This window comes from Cottoperca gobio, chromosome 23, assembly GCF_900634415.1.
Source record: "Cottoperca gobio chromosome 23, fCotGob3.1, whole genome shotgun sequence".
NCBI classification, from domain to species: Eukaryota; Metazoa; Chordata; class Actinopteri; order Perciformes; family Bovichtidae; genus Cottoperca; species Cottoperca gobio.
The window spans coordinates 11055517-11074486 of NC_041377.1; the positions used below are offsets into that span (position 1 = coordinate 11055517).

General features: G+C 43.5%; 1 protein-coding gene across 1 annotated transcript in view; it reads left to right on the top strand.

Annotated features, from left to right (window-relative positions):
- The window catches only part of celsr1a (cadherin EGF LAG seven-pass G-type receptor 1a), a 74647-nt gene extending 55898 nt beyond the window's left edge, over window positions 1-18749 (top strand). Inside the window, 28 exon segments of the mRNA XM_029462155.1 lie at window positions 663-826; window positions 959-1144; window positions 1235-1348; window positions 1496-1597; window positions 1599-1671; window positions 1775-1916; window positions 3325-3445; window positions 3615-3798; window positions 5006-5107; window positions 6477-6571; window positions 7074-7283; window positions 7408-7591; window positions 7679-7822; window positions 7906-8089; window positions 8555-8722; window positions 8822-8948; window positions 9029-9229; window positions 11708-11882; window positions 12703-12815; window positions 13002-13081; window positions 13187-13313; window positions 13424-13549; window positions 13682-13818; window positions 15186-15286; window positions 15421-15564; window positions 15764-16033; window positions 16119-16494; window positions 17117-18749. Of these exon segments, the coding sequence (XP_029318015.1) occupies window positions 663-826; window positions 959-1144; window positions 1235-1348; window positions 1496-1597; window positions 1599-1671; window positions 1775-1916; window positions 3325-3445; window positions 3615-3798; window positions 5006-5107; window positions 6477-6571; window positions 7074-7283; window positions 7408-7591; window positions 7679-7822; window positions 7906-8089; window positions 8555-8722; window positions 8822-8948; window positions 9029-9229; window positions 11708-11882; window positions 12703-12815; window positions 13002-13081; window positions 13187-13313; window positions 13424-13549; window positions 13682-13818; window positions 15186-15286; window positions 15421-15564; window positions 15764-16033; window positions 16119-16494; window positions 17117-17144 (4178 nt within the window). The 3' untranslated portion in view covers window positions 17145-18749.
- Window positions 18750-18970: the final 221 nt, after the last annotated feature.

Consider the following 18970-nt stretch of genomic DNA (forward strand, 5'->3'; position numbering starts at 1 on the left):
GATGGACCCTTGCTGTGCATGTGTGTATGTGTGTGTGTGTGTGTGTGTGTGTGGGTGTGGGTGTGTGTGTTTCTTGATCTCTCTCTCAACATCTACTGGAGTTTATTTACTGTCATGATTTTCTGTGGATTTTCAGAACGTCTCACTAGACATTAAATGTGTTTCTAAGAATTACTATGTAGTAATCCTAAATGAAAAAGTAGTGGGAGGAAAGAAAATATCATAACCAGCCAAATTTCAGTTATAAGCACAGTTACCAAACTATTAAGTCTGAAGCCAAAATTCTAATAAAGACTACTTTTCCCATAAACCATCTTGCTTCCTGTCACAAAGAAAGGGATGCTACTTGTCTCTCCTCATTGTTTTACTTTCTGTTTCTGTTTCTGAAGAGGATACTTATGTTGGACATTAATACTCTATTTGCTGTTCACTCATATTGAAACCTTTAGCTTTATATGCAGCTGAGGAACAGCTACATTTTCCTGTTTAAGTGTCTCGTAGCAATTCAGCAGAACTCTGTGAAGTCCGACCTGTAGACCGTTGCTTCTCAGCTGTGATCTGATATACATACATATATAAATATTGCACAGATTTATCCTTAAAATGCTAAACTCTAATCATGTTTCTCCCCTTTCTGTTCCTCCTGTCTTGTCCCTGTCCAGTGATGCCGTCTCCTCAGTTCTTCGACGGCCAGGCGCTGGTCTCATGGAGCGAGATGGACATTATCGTCGCTGTTCCCTGGTACATCGGTCTCATGTTCCGCACCAGGCAGCCTTCTGGCACCCTGATGCAGGTCAATGGCGGAAACTACTCCATCAACCTCATGGTGAGATACAGCATGCAGCACATCTTTTCAAAAAGAATGCCATCATCATCAGCATATAGTGCAAACTTTTTTACTGGTTATTCGTAAGTTATTCGTAATCAACTTAAAATACTCTTTGAATGGACCATCCAGGTGAGTGAGCAACAGGTCCGTATGGAGGTGTTGCAGGGGCAGCAGCTGGTGGCGTCACTGAGCTTCCCCCAAGTTCGCGTCAATGACGGGGAGTGGCACCATCTGCTGGTGGAACTGAGAAGCATTAAAGACGGCAAGGACATCAAATACATGGCTTCTGTGTCTCTGGACTACGGCCTGTACCAGGTACAGGATAATTACATCTGAAATAGACAAAGATGTACACTTGGGTCAAGATTTTAACTTTCTCATTTTCAATTCTCTGTTTTTAAGCAGAGGTCAGTGGAGATTGGTAATGAGCTCCCAGGATTGGAGCTGCAGAGTCTTCATTTAGGAGGTTTGCCTGGAGAGGGCAACCAGGTCACCAAAGGATTTGTTGGCTGCATACAGGTAAGTGTTTGTGTGTGTGTTTCAAAATATTCACATTGTTGCTCTTTTCTTCAACCACTTCTTTCTAGAGTTATTTCACCTGATTGTTCCCTTTCTTCTTGTCCTTTCTCTTCTTCTTCATCATCATCAATGTGTGCTCTCCACCAGGGCGTGCGTTTGGGTGAGACGTCCACCAATGTCGCCAACGTGAACATGGCTCAGGGCCTGAAGATCCGCGTGGAAAACGGCTGTGACGTGTCCGACCCCTGCGACTCCAACTATCTGCCCTGAGAACAGCCACTGCAGCGATGACTGGAGCACACACACCTGTGTCTGTGACCCAGGTAATTTACACATGCACAAAACACATTCACTCAAATTTAACTCTACATTTCGCTGAGTAAAGTTTGAGTGTCCTTCCTCACTCTTTCTCTCTTCCTCCTGCAGGGTACTTTGGTAAGGAGTGTGTCGATGCTTGCCAGCTCAACCCCTGTGAGCACGTTTCCACCTGCGTTCGCAAACTAAGTTCCTCCCACGGCTACACCTGTGAATGTGGGCAGAACCACTATGGCCAGTACTGTGAAAACAAGTAAGGTCCCTTCCGCTCTGTGTGTGTGTGTGTGTGTGTGTGTGTGTGTGTGTGTGTGTGTGTGTGTGTGTGTGTGTGTGTGTGTGTTTTGGTGTTTTCGATATGTTATATGTGTACCCTGAGTGAGTGTGATCCATTTTATACATCTGATCTAAGTCTTTTTCTCTCCTGTGTTTATGATATAATAAGGTGAAAAAAGATGTTCCAGGATAATCTCTCTAGATTCCTTCATTTCTTGTCCATATAAGTTTTGCCAGGTGAAAAAAAAGAATGTTTTGTTAGGATTATTTGGAGAAACTCTACCCATATTACATTTTATTGTGCCATAGAGCTGCAGTGTTTCTGCAGAAGTTGACCCAGTAACACATCATGATCTTATTGGTCTTTTATTGAAAGTTCTACCTTTTAGATCTTTACTTGAAATCACAACTTATGCCTTTTTAGAGAAGTAAGCTTTACATGTCAAATGCTCTGTCCAACACAGTCCTTTGTATCCACATGTTAAAAATTAAGCAGACTAAAAATGGACTTTGCCTCCCACAGAGACAAAGCGGACTAATCTCCTTTAGTTATGTTAGGCTTGTGCTCTTTTTGTAATGTTGCCAACATCCTGAGTCTTTAAGAGCAGCTTTATCACTCAGTAATCTGAGCTCAATAGTATAGACAAATACAAACAGTGATAGAGAGGTAAGATCAGACATCAAAAAGAAATAAGCAAACTTTTAGGTGAAATTGGAAAGTCTGTATATCTGCGCAGAAAGCGGTGTGTTGTTTTTGCATTGTCAGCCTTGTCTGGGAGCACACCTGAATTAGCCGGCCCTGATTGAGAAGCAGTCATTTCCCTCTGAACTCTGACCCCTATGACACGCATCACTTCCTCTCTAAAGCAGGATGTGGGATTCCCCCTCCATGCCTGACTGATCCTCCATAGGTGTTTAGTCACTGCTGCCCTCACACTGCTGCTCGTCCCCAGATCACATCACTCAGACGGAGATCGCATCTCTAGAGAGAGAAAGAGTGTGTGTGTGTGTGTGTGTGTGTGTGTGTGTGTGTGTGTGTGTGTATGAATGGGTCACACCTGATTCACTGACTTTAAAGTGTTGAGGAAGTTTATTCTAGATTCATGGCAACAAACAGCGTTTAGATAAACTTGACAGATATTCAACTACTTGGAGTAATTTATGGAGTATGGAGTAACAAGTCAGTAACATGTCAAAACTTGATCCCCCGTCACTTTGCTTTGTATGACACTTAATTGTTTTTCTCCCCAAAGGAATTGGGACCACAATCTGTCCAATTATATGTCTAGACCCCTTTCACATTGGCTCAGTCTCATTTGATACATTGTTATAATAAGAAATGTAAATTATAGCCGCTTTAACTGATGTGTCATTGTCTTTGATGACAGGGTGGAGAAGCCGTGTCCTCAAGGTTGGTGGGGCAGTCCAGTGTGTGGACCCTGTAACTGTGATATTAACAAGGGCTTTCATAAAGACTGCAACAAGACCACCGGAGAGTGTCGCTGCAAGGTAACAACAGACTTAACTTGATCTCAGATTCACCTCATTATTATTATTTACAGCAAAGGTTGCTTACTTTAAGTGAGACAAACCGCCCCTAAATATTCCTATCTCACTTTTGATGATCCGCTTATGTAAATATAATATAGTTCATCTATGTCTTCTCCTCTACCTGCAGGAAAACCACTACCGGCCAGACGGCGAGGACACTTGTTACCCCTGCGAGTGTTTCTCCATCGGCTCTGAGTCTCGAACATGTGACGCCATCAGTGGACAGTGTCCCTGTAAAGGAGGAGTCATCGGCCGCCAGTGTAACCGCTGTGATAACCCCTTCGCTGAGGTCACGCCCACTGGATGCGAGGGTATGTGAATTCATACATTTAGTAATTACATGTATTTAAAATGTGATATTTCCTGTGAAACTGTCATTTTAAAGCAAGAAAACAAGAAATTAAAATCCTAAATGGCTCTGAAGGTTGAAAAAAAGTCTTTAGATCTTTTATGAAAATGTACCAATACCGTGCAAACAAGCTCATTTTTAGTTACATTAAATAGATTAATCCACTGGTATCTGAAGCATCAAACAAATAATAACATACAGTTGAAACATAACAAGTCCAGTGTTCCAAAACATGGTCAAATAAAAGTGAAACCATGAACTTGTCTAATTGAAATTTTTTTTTTGAGGTGTTCATGACAAAGATGGTGATTAAAAACAACAACAAGAAACTTTGTTGGGTGTATTATCCCTTTAAATGTTCAGGTTCACACAGGGAGCGCGGATGAATCGATGAAGTGTCAAAAGGAGACTAATATTGTCGCTGACATCTGCTGGTGCTGCATTTGAGCTAACTGCACGTCTTTGTCGCCGCCCGGTCAAGCAGAAGAGGCAAGTCTGGCTCGTGAGCTGACTTGGCAGCGGGACAATACAATAGACATGAATAGAAGACAAAACCACAAAGTCCCATGAACGCAAAATGCATGTCAATGTGCTTACTGTTTGACCTGAAGCTCTCCAGAGTCTCAGAACGTGCTTTGACTGTTGATGCACGCAGAACAATATGACAACATTGTTCCTTTTGTTTAAAAAGAAAAATCTTTCTTTCATTTTTGATTAAGTACATTTAAGACATTTATTTTTAGATCTAAAGGGTCAAATATATTCTGATGCAAGCAAGGAGTGAGGGAGTGGAAATGGACGTAATGAAAGAAGCGAGAGCTTTCTTTGTCATGTCCTGCGGGTCACTGAGATGTGACCATCCATAGCAGGATCTGTCAGCTCTGCGCCAAACACAGCGGTTAATGTCAGCACAGCCTTTAGTCCTGACAGAATGTCTTGTGTTTTAGGAGAAATGATCCTTAAAGAAAGGTTAAGTGTCTAAAAACATGGAAAAATAGTTGGTACATGAAGACTAGAACGTGTAAACAATGAGTTTATTTGATCAAAAGTCAAAGTTTTACCAGGTGAAGTTGTGTGTCATCATAGTTTAAGAGTAAATCAAACACTGAGGGATTTAATTTATTATGTTTAAAACCGTATTCACATCTAAAGCTTCTGTTCTTCCACAGTGGTGTACGAGGGCTGTCCCAAGGCCTTTGATGAAGGCATCTGGTGGCCCAAGACCAAATTTGGACGCCCGGCCGCAATAAACTGTCCAAAAGGATCAATTGGTGAGTTTTTTATTATTTATTATATTTATTGTGTTTTTCAGAAGCACATATAAAGTTCTATACACACACAACATTGTATTTCTTCATCTTGGTGGCTGACTTTCAAGATATTTATATTTATTTACATTGTATTTGTCCCTGAGTGAGTTTCCAAGCAGTTATAATACAGTGTTTAGCCTGTTTACAGTGTTAACGTCTTGTTTCAGGTGGAAGTAGTCCAAAGATAAATGCTTTTTTTGGGCAGTGGAATACGACCTTCTTCTAGAGACCACATTAAATACAGAAATCAGGAATATTTTAATCTAAGCGAGGAAGGGAGTTATTATATTGTATTTAAAATCTGGTGTTGTGCGTCTTTCAGTCATCTTCAGAGATTTCTACATCTAAAACAGGCCGATCTATTGTTGTTTGAGGATTCTTTAGATTTATCTACAAAAAATGTATAACCGGACCAGCTGCTGGTTAGTTTATCTTATTTATCTTGGTGAGGAGATATTCGCTGAATGTTTTGGCTTATAATCGCTGACCGTGTCAAAGTATTCACAGTTATTGAGTAACAAAGGTTGGATTAAGCTCCATGTGTGGCTGTGTGTTTGTAAGTTATTGCATTTTAAGTCATATAAGCGCACACACAAAAAAAAAAAAACAGTAATAAGGCTCTCTGATTGGTCCGTTAATCCAGCACAGCTTTCTCACCGGCCAATCACATTCAGGCTTTGTCTGTCGAGACTCTTGGAAAAACACCAGATACACTAAGAGCTGACGGTAACAGCCCTCCTCCTCGTGTGTGTGTGTGTGTGTGTGTGTGTGTGTGTGTGTGTGACTCCAGACTCAAGTTCACCGACCTGTTCCTCAGTAAAACGCTGTCACTTTCCTGGTTACCCCCTTAGTAACTGCTGGCTCCATGGCAACCCTATTGTTGTCACCCCAGGCTCCGTGGGGAACGTGTTTGCTAACACCGCTCGTCGTCCTCCCTCAGCTCCAACCGGCAAAGTCCTTCAGCCAGTTCTTCGTTCACAACAATAGCTTTGGAAGAGACTTTGCATTTGGATCAAATCTTTTCTCAGACTGAATCCGAGCGGAACTAGTCAGCATGGTTTCAAATGTTGAAACCCACTAAGACAGGAAGTTATTTAACTGTTGCACATACTTAGAGCAGCTTTTTCTAGCATTTTCTTTGGACAATATTACCTGTAAATAAATAAAAAATAGATTGAATCACTCCAACAACCTTCACCAATAAGGTAGAAGCAGCTTGTATTTCAATATATAAAGTGTTTTATTATATCAATGTTTTCCTTGACTGCCTGCTGTTTATCTGTGAAACACTCAACTTACGGTGACCTTTCTGTTATTTGTGTTTCTGCAGGCACTGCCGTCCGTCACTGCAGCGACGAGAAGGGCTGGTTGTCTCCGGAGCTCTTCAACTGCACCACCGTCACGTTCTCCCACCTGAAGAAACTGGTGAGTGCTCTGCAAAATAACACTTTTATCCTGCTTTCACATGGAAATCAATTTGGTCTATAAACTCCAAATACGGATGAACTGTAAAAGTAATTATTGCTAAACTGAAGCTCTTTTTCTAAAAAGTTGATATTTGACATTTAACATCATATTTTTAAATAAGTACGTTTTCATCAGACTCTTGTCGCCTCTATAATGGAGAGTACACAACATTCATCTCTTTTATAATAATGATAATATTTTACTTACAGCTATTTAAAATAATATGCATTGTCTAATTTAGGATGAAATCTATGGGATGTGGATATTTCTCTGGAGATTTAAACAAAGTATTCATCTATTGTGTTTGAACCTGAACCTAATACTCGAGGCGTAAACTTCTCAAAGCCCCACTAATCCCGGGATTGACCGATTTCTATCATGTGTCATTGCACCCACTCAGCTTGCCTTCGCCTTGACTTGCTCGTTCTCTCTCCGTCCCTCTCCGTCTCCTTTCTTTCAGAATGAGGAGCTGAGGGGCAACAGTTCAAAGATGGACAGCGAGCGCTCCAAGACCATTGTGCGTTTGCTTCACAGCGCCACCAACAACACCCAGCATTACTACGGCAACGACGTGAAGACGGCCGCCCAGCTGCTGAATCACGTGCTGCAGTACGAGAGCCGGCAGGCAGGCTTCGAGCTTACCGCCATGAGGGACGCAGAGTTCAATGAGGTAGAGATGAAACAGGATTTCAAAAGATCTCAAAGCTTTCACTTAGTGACCTCTGTGGCACACTGCCCTCCACTGGTTGATTCACTTTCATTCATTTCACTTGATTCATTTTGGATTTTTCCAGAACTTGGTGCGAGCAGGTAGCGCCATCCTGGATCCTGACACCAAGGAGTACTGGGAGCAGATCCAGAAGACTGAAGGTGGCACCGCTCAATTGCTCCGCAACTTCGAGGACTACGCCAACACCCTGGCACAGAACGTCAGGAAAACGTACCTGAAACCCTTCACCATCGTCACGGACAACATGAGTGAGTGGAGGAGCTGCGATGACACCGTGTGTAGACACACTAACATGTCAGATATCCTCATTATGTGTCTCTGTGTCCCGACACTAGTTCTAACCGTGGACTACCTGGATGTGTCCGACCCGGAGAGGGCGACGTTGCCTCGGTTCCAGGACATCCAGGAGGCTTACTCCAAAGAGCTCGGCTCGTCCGTCCACTTCCCCCAGTTTAACCTCCGCACTCCGGGCCACAGTGGTAATAAAGGCGGCAGAATCAGAGCTTTTGTTCTACAAGTGATGTACAACATGTGTCAATGTATCTGTTGCTGTCCCTCCCAGAAGAGCCCACCCCTGCCCCTCCAACTCAGACCGATCCTCCACAGGGCGAGGAGAACACCGTGTCCGACAGGAGACGCCGCCATCTTGAGCCAGCTACCCATCTGCCGGTTGCAGTGGTGATAGTGTACAAATCACTGGGGAAGCTCCTCCCGGAAAGATACGACCCCGACCGCAGGAGTCTGAGGTAGCCGCCTAAAGTTTAGGCTTACTAATGACTAACTTTGTATTTATAATTCATCACATTCTGTGAATGTTTGAAGAAACCATGAAAATGTTTCCGTCATAATATTTACTGTAGGTATGTTTGAAAGAAGCACCTTATGAGTGCCTGTGAAATCTACTGAACACGTAGTAAGAGAGGGGTGTGTGTGTGTGTGTGTGTGTGTGTGTGTGTGTGTGTGTGTGTGTGTGTGTGTGTGTGTGTGTGTGTGTGTGTGTGTGTGTGTAAGGAGAAAACATTACTAGAATATGAATATGTTTCCAAGATAAGAATGAGAAGTTAACCAAAGACAGAGAATATGACCAAATATAAACAAGCCGTGGGTCTGTCATGTACAATATGATCTACTGTACGTGTGTGTGTGTGTGTGTGTGTATTAAAGGTCATACTTAATACTTATACTTAATTGTGTTTTCCGTGTCTTTCCAGGCTCCCCAACCGCCCGGTGATCAACACAGCCATAGTGAGCGCCTCGGTGCACAGCGAGGGTCCGCCTCTTCCTCCCATCCTGGATCAGCCCATCACCCTGGAGTACACCATGCTGGAGACGGAGGAGAGAACCAAACCTGTCTGTGTCTTCTGGAACCACTCCATCGCGTGAGTTGGCGTTTAGCTTTTCTCACAGAGGAGCTTTTACAGTTACTAAAAGCGTTCTGCTGTGAATTTCTCATTTCCACCTGTTGTGTGTGTGTTTAGGATCGGAGGTACAGGCGGCTGGTCTGCTAAAGGCTGCGAGGTGCTCAACAGGAACAACAGCCACATCAGCTGTCAGTGTAACCACATGACCAGCTTCGCCGTGCTCATGGACATTTCCAAGAGAGAGGTATTGTCACAAGGATATAAAACATCCAGCTCAGCTTTTAATTTTCTGCTTTGTTATTGACTCCTGTCTGCTCTCGACAGCACGGAGATGTTCTGCCCCTGAAGATTGTCACCTACACTACGGTGTCTGTCTCCCTGTTTCTCCTCCTCATCACCTTCATCTTGTTGTGCCTCTTGCGCCGGCTCCACTCCAACCTCCACGCCATTCACAGGAACTTGGTAGCAGCGCTCTTCTTCTCTGAACTCGTCTTCCTGCTTGGCATCAATCAGACTGACAACCCGGTGAGTGCACGTCCAATGGAGACACTTTTCTGCAGCAAGTTCTCATTAATCAAGGAGGTGTTGCAATAATGTTTTCCTCTGGGAGTGGCAGAACATTTGAACCATTTATCTATTTCTAGCTAACAATTTCAAGTGTTTATCCATTAAATAACTAACTAAGTTAGTTTGCATGCAGTGTTCTGGTGTTCCAGCTGACATTTTATTTCAATTATAATTAGTTGAGCTCCTCCTCAGTATTTCTGTGTACACCTTGCTTGGTAACTGCAGTAAAGCGTGGCGTACAAGGTTGGGTATCATTGCTGCATGAAGGATATCCTGGCATTTAAATGGAAAACAACACAGATGCATGTGATAGAGGAGCACACCCGTTTCCTAAGCTTGTGGCACGGTGGAACTTGAGGCGGGATAAAAAATGTATTGTCTGGTGTTTACTGTATTAAAAGCTGCCAGGCATCCACCGATCTTTGTTTGGCCTGCGGGCAGCCATCTGACGTGGTGCTGACAGGGGCTTAACGGGCCGAGGCCTGCCTGAGACTGTCTTTATTTGACAGATTATGTAGATTATGTGTGTGATGCTTGGCTAATGACTGTAATAGTAAGGAATGTCCTGGTAGCCAAAGCCATCTTCAGATAAAACCTTCTATAAGTAAGGATGTTACTTTGTAAATGTAAAGTGTAATATCCTGAGAAATGTAAAAAGCTAATTCTGTTCAATTCATAAGCAGGTCATATGCAGTACAGTAAAGGATCAAGAGGTGTGGGAATTCTTTGAAGTCTGCTGACTCAGACATTCGGACTCACACACACACACACATACACACACACACACACACACACACACACACACACACACCTCTCTGTGCCAGTAGCGGAGACATGCTGTGACTGGTACCTGCCTCCAGAAGCAGGCCCAGGGCAGCAGGCACTGGCGAAGGTTTCCCAAAACAACGTCTAAGTTTTCACTTGATAAATCTCCTGCATGTCTGTGGTACAGAAAACATCATTAATCTGCTAATTGACGGGTAATCCTGCTATTTTTAGAAGACGTGAGGTTTGGAAAGATGAGAGTCTTGGTTGGCCTGCGGGAGACAGAAGGAGACAGAAGGAGAGATTTAAACAGTGGATGAAAAGTTAGGATCAGCATTTTTGATTCTCACACTTGTTGGGCTTGTACCCACATGGCTGAATGCACTTATTGTAAATTGCTTTGATGAAAACGTCAGTTTATTAATCTAATGAAATGTTCTGAACATGTGACAAGCTGCTGGTCACACCAAAGAGGAAGGATCACACTCTTTCATGGTCTTACATGCTGCTATAGATACATACAGTACGTATATATATATATATATATATATATATGACCTTTTGTATGAGTAAAAACGTAAAAATAAAAAAAGTAGTATCCTCTCTGTATTTGGATTAATCAGAAGTCGTCGCAACTAAAATAAAATCCAAACAAGGAACCAACTCAGACCAACAAACCAGTATTTAAGTTTCCAAGCTCCAGGCGAGTTTTGAGACATTCTTGTTCTTGTAGAAATGTTGTGACTCAGTGTTTTGACTGGGACGAGGGTCTCTGCTGACAACATGCTGCGTCATCTGTAACTGTAGAAGCCAAGTCTGCACAGAGATAGTAAGAACCAGAAAGAGTCTAATATGCGTTTGTTTTTTTCCATCTCTCTGAATTCATAAGTGCTTGTTTGTGTATGTGCATGTCCTCGATCTAGTGCTTAGGTGTGTGTCTGTCTCAACTGTGGAATGCTGTCAGTGTGTGCCAAGGGCCATCTGCAGGATGATTTACAACCCCGTCAAAGTCATCTCTCTCTCTCTCTCTCTCTGATCTCCACAGCAATACACAGCAATACTAAAATACTGCTGGGACATTCCCTCACACACTGCATTCCTCTAATGCAGCACAAGACATGGAAATATGGAGGGAAGGAGATAAAAGAGTGTGGCGATAGATTGAATCAGTACTGTTTTACATATATTGGAGAAGTTTTTCATCAAATAATTAGAGGTTTGCTGCCATTTAGGCTGCAAATGTGACTTATTTTAATTTGTTAATTACTTTTGTGTCTATAAAATGCCACAAATTGTCAGAAATCCTCATCACAATTCCCTGGACGAGACATTTCCAAATACTTAAAATGAAGTGGCATTTTTGTTATAAACGATAATCAAGATATCGACTCATAGATGGATCGGTTACTAGAGATTCCTTGTGCATCAACAGCACTCTGTAAAAAAGTGTTAGATGACAGAAAGGCAGTTGGATGATGGACACGAGGTGGATGCATTTAGTGGATGATCATTTGATCGACTGATAGAAAGAGAAAAGGACGACAAGAAGACAAAAGTTGTGGAGAAAACAAAGCTGCTTTTTCTGGATGGCTTATGGAGTCCCTTAAAATGCAGACTCGTACTTTTCTTTCCTTCCTCATCCTCTCTATCTCTCTTTTTGTCTCCCTGCAGTTTGTCTGTACGGTGATAGCCATCCTCCTCCACTTCTTCTACATGTGCACCTTTGCCTGGATGTTCGTGGAAGGGCTGCATATCTACCGCATGTTGACAGAGCTGCGGAACATAAACCACGGCCACATGAGGTTCTACTACGCCATGGGCTGGGGCATACCGGCTATTATTACTGGTGAGACACACACACACACACCCCAACAGACGCATACATACAAGCTCAGAAACAAGGCAGCAGAAGATGTCGGAGTACATTCATGCTGTGACTTGTATCTTCTGAAGAAGCTGTGATCCCCGTGGGAAAACGATTGAACAAGACAAAGTGGAGGAAAGACGAGGAGACAGCTGTTATGTGGATGTCCGCAATATGTCAGCTGAAGACAAAACAGTAGCATAAATTTCATGGATAAAAAAAACTGTGGTGTGGAAGTGAGTGTGCAGCTGGAAATGTTATCTTGGCATGCCGCAAACTCATAAATAATTTGTTGATTTATTTGTTTTATGTTCCTTTTTTTATTGTCTCTTTAAATAACTGCCACATCAGATTTCAATCATCTGGTATCTTCAATTAGTTCCACTCTTTCCAGCCTGCTTTTCACCACATATGTTACCTTATAACCCTTTGATGTACGATAAGATTGCAGTAATATATTAAATGCTTTGCGATGTGCTGACATGTTTTGGCAGTCTTGGATGCCAGCAAAAGCTTTTCTTGATTTGAATTTGGACTGAGACGTAGTGTGAGAGGGTTCCAGAGTTAGACATTCAGAGAAACAAAAAAGGATAAGGATCGAAAGTTACAAATAACAGTGATGAGTGAATAAGATGATAGTGGGAAAACAGGAGGAGGAGAATGTTTCACGTCTGCTTGTAATGTGGCCTCAAAAACTGCGAGGGAGGAGGAGAGGTGTGACGGGGGCAGGAGAACCAGGGAGGAAGACCACAAGTGTAGCGTTCTTCACTTATATTGTTGTGTGCCGTCTGTATGTTTACAGGTTTGGCAGTAGGTCTGGACCCCCAGGGTTATGGAAACCCAGATTTCTGCTGGCTCTCTGTCCATGACACTCTCATCTGGAGCTTCGCTGGACCCATCTTTGTAGTCGTCCTGGTATGTGCATGAATTATGTCTCCGGACAGCTGATGTATTCAGACCATTTAAGTGTTGTAGATTAAACTCCAGTGCTTTCACATCACTATGAATAATCTAAATGATGTGGAGTATCAAAATGAAATATATAACAGTCAAATATACAAGAGAGATTAAAGTTTACGAACCCTCTCCCTCTCTCTGAAGGTGAACATCGTGATCTTTATTCTGGCTGCGAAGGCTTCATGTGGTCGCAGGCAGAAGGAAATGGAGAAGTCAGGAGCTATGTAAAGTCACATTGATCCTTCAATATATAGCACAACATACAAAAGTTCATCTAAAGTATTTCTCTTTGGCGCTGGGCTGATCCGTGTGCGTTTCCCCCTCCTCAGTCCTGCACTTCGAATGGCCTTCCTTCTGCTGCTGCTCATCAGTGCGACCTGGATGCTCGGTCTACTGGCAGTCAACAGCGACGTAATGACCTTCCACTACCTGTTCGCTGTGTTCAGCTGTCTGCAGGTAACACAGCCGTAAACCCCGACAGCCTCTGGTCTAAGACTTCTAATCATCGACGGCTGATGATGCAGATACGAACAACGATCTCACAATCTCTTTTGCTTTCTTCACAGGGAGTCTTCATCTTCTTCTTCCATGTGATCCTCAACAAAGAGGTGAGGAAAAACCTCAAGAACGTCTTCACGGGAAAGAAGAACGTACCGGACGAATCAAGCATTACAAGGGCCTCTTTGCTCACAGTGAGTGAACATTACACTGGAACATGTCATCTTATATTTGTGGCTTTTTAATGTCATTTATTGTGTTTCCTGGAATCATCAGTCATATTTCTTTTTATTCCTCCTTCTCCTCCTACCTTTATCCATTCTCAGCGCTCTCTCAATTGCAACAACACGTACACAGAAGACGGAGCGCTGTACCGCTCGGGCATCGGCGAGTCCACCGTCTCCCTGGACAGCACGCTCAGGTCAGCCAAGAGCCGCAGCAGCTACCTGGCTTACACACTCAGGTACAACACGCTCACTGACTGCATGGCTGCTTCTACTCCACTGCTGAGTGACGTCTGTGTGTCCACTTCACTTTCTTCATGTTGTCTTTCTTTGTTCACCTCCCTGCATGCCTGCTGATGTCTCACACATACTAACACATCCCAAGCCCCTTGTTTATTCTTATATATAGGCACACACACACTTTACAGGCACATACACACACACACCCTGCCCTTATTCTCTGACTTCAAAAGCAAAGAGAAGTTAAGTTGCTGAGTTTCTCTACATTTTGCACGCTGCCACAGAACGGCACTGTACTGCACTGTAACACTGCTTGCATGAAATACCATGTGGAGATTTGCCAGTGCATGGCGCACGGCTTTGTTGCAAAACCCAACACACACATACAGGAAAAGACATATTAAGTCTGATTGATATGCATCAAAGTAAAAGATCCATCATGTACGTTGTTCATTTGACCTAATGCAATATGGTACAGCATGTGTTGTTTTTGTTAACTAGTACTTGAGCATGAGTACAAGTGTATTCCCGATGAATCTCTAAAACAGTTTTGAGATATAGATCTTCCAGGGTATCGCAGCTGTGTGTTTGCATGTATCACAGACATGTTTTCATCGCAGTAGAGTGGTGTTACATATACTTGGGGTTTAAAAAAAGAGTTTTACAGAATGAAGGTAAGGTCTGACTGTACGCCTCGGCTCGTAAAGCTGTCATCTGGGTAACGCGAGCTGACACGGGGGTCAATGAGCGCAAAAACACCAGAAAGGGGAAGCAGGGTGGCGTGCTGCCTGTGTGAGAGGCAGAGAGAGAAGGTGGGGGAAAGGGGGAGAAATAGAAATAGAGGGGAGGAGGACAGAGAGAGAAGGACAGGGAGATAGGACTGTACCTGTTTAAGTGGGAATGTAATACATACACACACACTTCTTCCCTGCGGCAGTTGGCATGTCTTCAGCTGCTTCCAGAAGTTTCCCTCAGATCAGCCATCACACAGGTCACAGTCTCCAGTAGCGTTTTTACCCTCCAGCCAACATCTCAACTCAACCTGGCTGAGGGGACAGGGTTGCAATAAGCAATAAGTCTTGAATTACCCTCCATTTATCAATCTGCGGTAGATGTGTGATAATGTCAGTGATCAAGCAGCCGGTTTATTGAGTTTAACCTGATGCAAGCGCACCTAAACCACAATTTATTATGTGTTTCAGTCTTTATTGAAAAGATGTCTGATGTCTCAAACCGCGAGTTTGGGCTTGAATCAACTTCCAGCGACGCTGTACTTCCCCTCTCTCCGCCTCCTCTTAATCTCCACCACTTCTTTTCCACTCCCTCGTCCTTCCCTTCCTTCCTGTATCTGTCTTCATCTGTTTAGGGAGGAGTCTGGTCAGAAGCCCAGTGTCTCTTCAGGAACCGCTAAAGGACACACAGATCTGGATGGACCTCTGTTCCACAGGAACGGCACCAAGGGAGATGGTGAGTTTTTCATATATCTTTATTCAGTTACAGAATAAAGTGAAACGTCTCAAGCATTTGCATGCATAGAAAAATGAATACCACTGTGCATTTTATTAATAAAGGTTCATCTTTTCCCTCCTTGTCCCCGTCAGACTCGGACTCAGACAGTGAGCTGTCAGTGGACGAACACAGCTCCTCCTACGCCTCCTCCCACTCCTCCGACAGCGAGGACGATGACGTCGATGTCAAGCCGAAGTGGAACAACGAGAGGCAGCCCGTTCACAGCACGCCGAAAGGTATATGGGCCCTATTGAGCCAGGATTTATAAAATATGATGCATTGTTATAGATTAAACTACCCAACAGTATATGAAGTAGTTAACATTGGCTTCACTTTAACATTAAATGCTACTCACGCCAGTAAAAAGGGTTAACCATATAATATAGTACAACACTGACATTGCTGCTTCCGATACGTCTCCCCCCTCCCCACTAGTGGATTCAGTATCTAATCACGTGAAGCCTTACTGGCCAGCAGAGGCCACCACGGCCAGTGACAGCGAGGATCCCAGCATGGCTGAGAGGCTGAGGGTGGAGACCAAGGTGAACGTGGAGCTGCATCCGGAAAATAAGCTCAACCACATTGGCGAGAGAGAGAGGGAGACTCTCCCGGAGAGAGACAAACAAACGGCTGGTAATGCGAGAGACGCAGCGCCGGCCAGCCAACCACACGGCAACAGCAACCACCAACCAGAGCAGAGGAAAGGTCAGAGAAGAGAAATATGTTGAATTGAGTAGAATTGAATTGATTGATGTGATTTACATTAGAATGAACTCTTTGTCCGTCTCAGGTATCTTAAAGAACAAGATCAGCTACCCTCCTCCGCTGACCGACAAGAACATGAAGAACCGTTTGAGGGAGAAGCTGAGCGACTACAACCCCCCCACCATCACCTCCCCTCCCCCCAACAACAACAACACCTCCACCCCGCCTCTCTCCTCCGTCAACATCATGACCCCATCGTCCCGGCCGCCCTCGCTGGCCTCCAACGACGGATCTCGACCCGGCAACCACGACAACAGCTCCCTCATGAAGCCCCCCGTCACCCCGCGGCCGCAGATTCCCGCAGGGTCCCCGCCAGCGGGCATCTACCGGGAGACCAACGGGGGAGTGGCAATGCACTTGAAGTCAGAGACGGTCAACGGAGGCAACGAGTCTGACTCAGAGTAAGTAGTGAGTGAACGAGCGTTGGCATGTTTTAGTTTAGTTCTTAGAGCAAATGAAGGGACGCTGCTTCAAAAGCGAGTCCTTGTCATTTAATACCATATTGTTTAATAACATGTATCGGTTGACTATGACATCACCTGATGCTATAATGCACGTATCATTATAGGATTATAGGATCCATAGATAAAGGAATATTTAGACATTTTGGAATATGCGCTTTCGAGAGTTAGTCGAGAAAATTGATAGCACTCTCATGTCTGTACAGTGAATACTTCACTAGTTCAGCTTAGCTCAAAGCTTTGGTTTCGCTAAGCTAACAGGCTGCTGCCGGTAGCTTCATATTTAGCAGAGAGACATGAGAGAGGTATCGATCTTCTCAGAAAGCAAATAATCCTATTTCCCAAAATGCCAAAGTCTTACTTCAATTACAGCATGAATCATATGACCATCTAAATGCTGCATGATGACTTCCTGCATCCCTACATTCATGTTTACCTTGCACGTTCCCTCTTTCTTTCTCCTTGCACCCTCCCTCCCTGCATCCTCCCGTCCCTCCTCTGTCCCTCCCTCCGTTTCCTACGTTAACAGTGGCAGTAACGAGACTTCGATCTGACCTGTTAGGAAAACCCAGACCAGCCTGCCCTTGTGAGAGGAGGAGCAAAGAACATGCTGGAAGAGGAGAGGAGAGGAAAGGCAAGAGCCAAGAGGAATGGAACAAAAGAAAAGAACATTGGAGACGAACGGGCGCTGCAGATTGGGTGAAAAGGGGGGAAAGTGTTCTCCATGCCTGAACCGTCCATCCATCCCTCCTCTGATGTTCCCTCTCTCTGGAGAGCAGTATTAATTGCAGACTTTAAAGCAAGAATAATAAGCAGATGTGACAAATAATAAAGGGAATACTGGACTGTACCAAGAGAGGAAGTGATGGAGCCACGTGTGCCAAAACCAGTGTAGGAAATGGGAACAAAGAGTCAGAAGATGAAACCCCAAAATGATGCTCCTCCATGATGTCGCCCTGTCAATGGGTAAAGTTAAAGCTGGAAAAGGCAGAAGAATGATCACTACATGAACCCAGACCCAAACACGTGCTGGTATATTTGTAGTCCTAAAGGATTTCAAGGACTACAAGTCCCTTAAAACATCAGACATAAACCTCACACAATCTAATCTCACTGACTATTGGACACATCCGACTCTGATACCGGACGGCGCTGTCACACACCAAGTGCTCTTTTTTTTGTTGTTTTTTACTCAAAGAAAGGCTTCTCAAGCCTCTCAATGCCGTGCATTTAGACTGTAATTAACATGTAGATATTGTTAAAGGTGAAGAAGAAATGATCTATTTTGTATTCAGCTGTAGCGAGGACAAGTTTCTAAACTTAACAATCATTTTAGGAACACTTTCCACTTGTGAAAATCACTTGATATGCTGGTTTAATCAACTGTGAACACTCCTGAATTGAGGCCTTACACAAACAAACACACACTGTATTAGCCTGCTTTTCTGTGATGCAGTATATTCTGCTACACACACACACATAATGGATGCAAGACTGTTATGTTTGTGTGTGGGAGTGACCTAGAGTGTCCCATGTACATGCACACACACAGCAGTGGGCGTAAATGAGGGATTCCCCCTCCTGATTTTCAGTTCGAGCACTATGAACCTGAAGCCTTCTTTTCCAGTGTCCATCCTGCCTGTTTGTCCAATGCAACACACTACTGCTAACCAAAGTCATGAACTACAGTAAATGTGCACATTAGGGTTGGAGTCAGTTTCACTTTTAACTCACTTTTATTCCAAAATAGGTGAAAAAAAAAGACATTTGTGGATCTTTGGTGACAGGATTATAATCTTAAAATGAATGCTTTTCAAGCACTTGTTTGTGGATTTTTTTGCATTTAAAGAAAATCCACAAATGGACAAAACCTTCAGTATAAAAAAAAGTCTGTCTTTATTGCTGAGTTTCTCAGTCTGAGTTCAAAGTGGAAATGATGCCAACTCTATGCATCTTGCAGCTAGTATTAGGCAACTTAAAGTCTCGTTTAGCACTCACTGAATGCCTTTGTACCGTACGTACATCCCCAGTGTTCTGCCCTCCTGTAATCAGTGCTGTTGATACATGTCCTTTTTTTTTTTATTGATCCGAGACACTGGAAATGTTTTGTAACATAATGTATATTTATTTTTTATGGTTTTAAGACACTGGAAAGAAAAGATGATTGTGACTGTAAAATTAAAGACTTGATGAATTTTTAACCGTCTTGTGCCGCCTATTACACGTCTGCTGCCCGGAAGGAAACGTGGCTAGTCGGAACAGGAACGCTACTCCAGGTAAATTAGGTCACATCAACTTTTTTGGCTCCAACAAGGGATGAGTAACATAAATTGTTAATCACTTATTTCCCTTGAGTAGGTGATCACGTGTGGATAAAGTGTGACGGAGAGGTCTTTGGTGTAAGGATGCCATATCA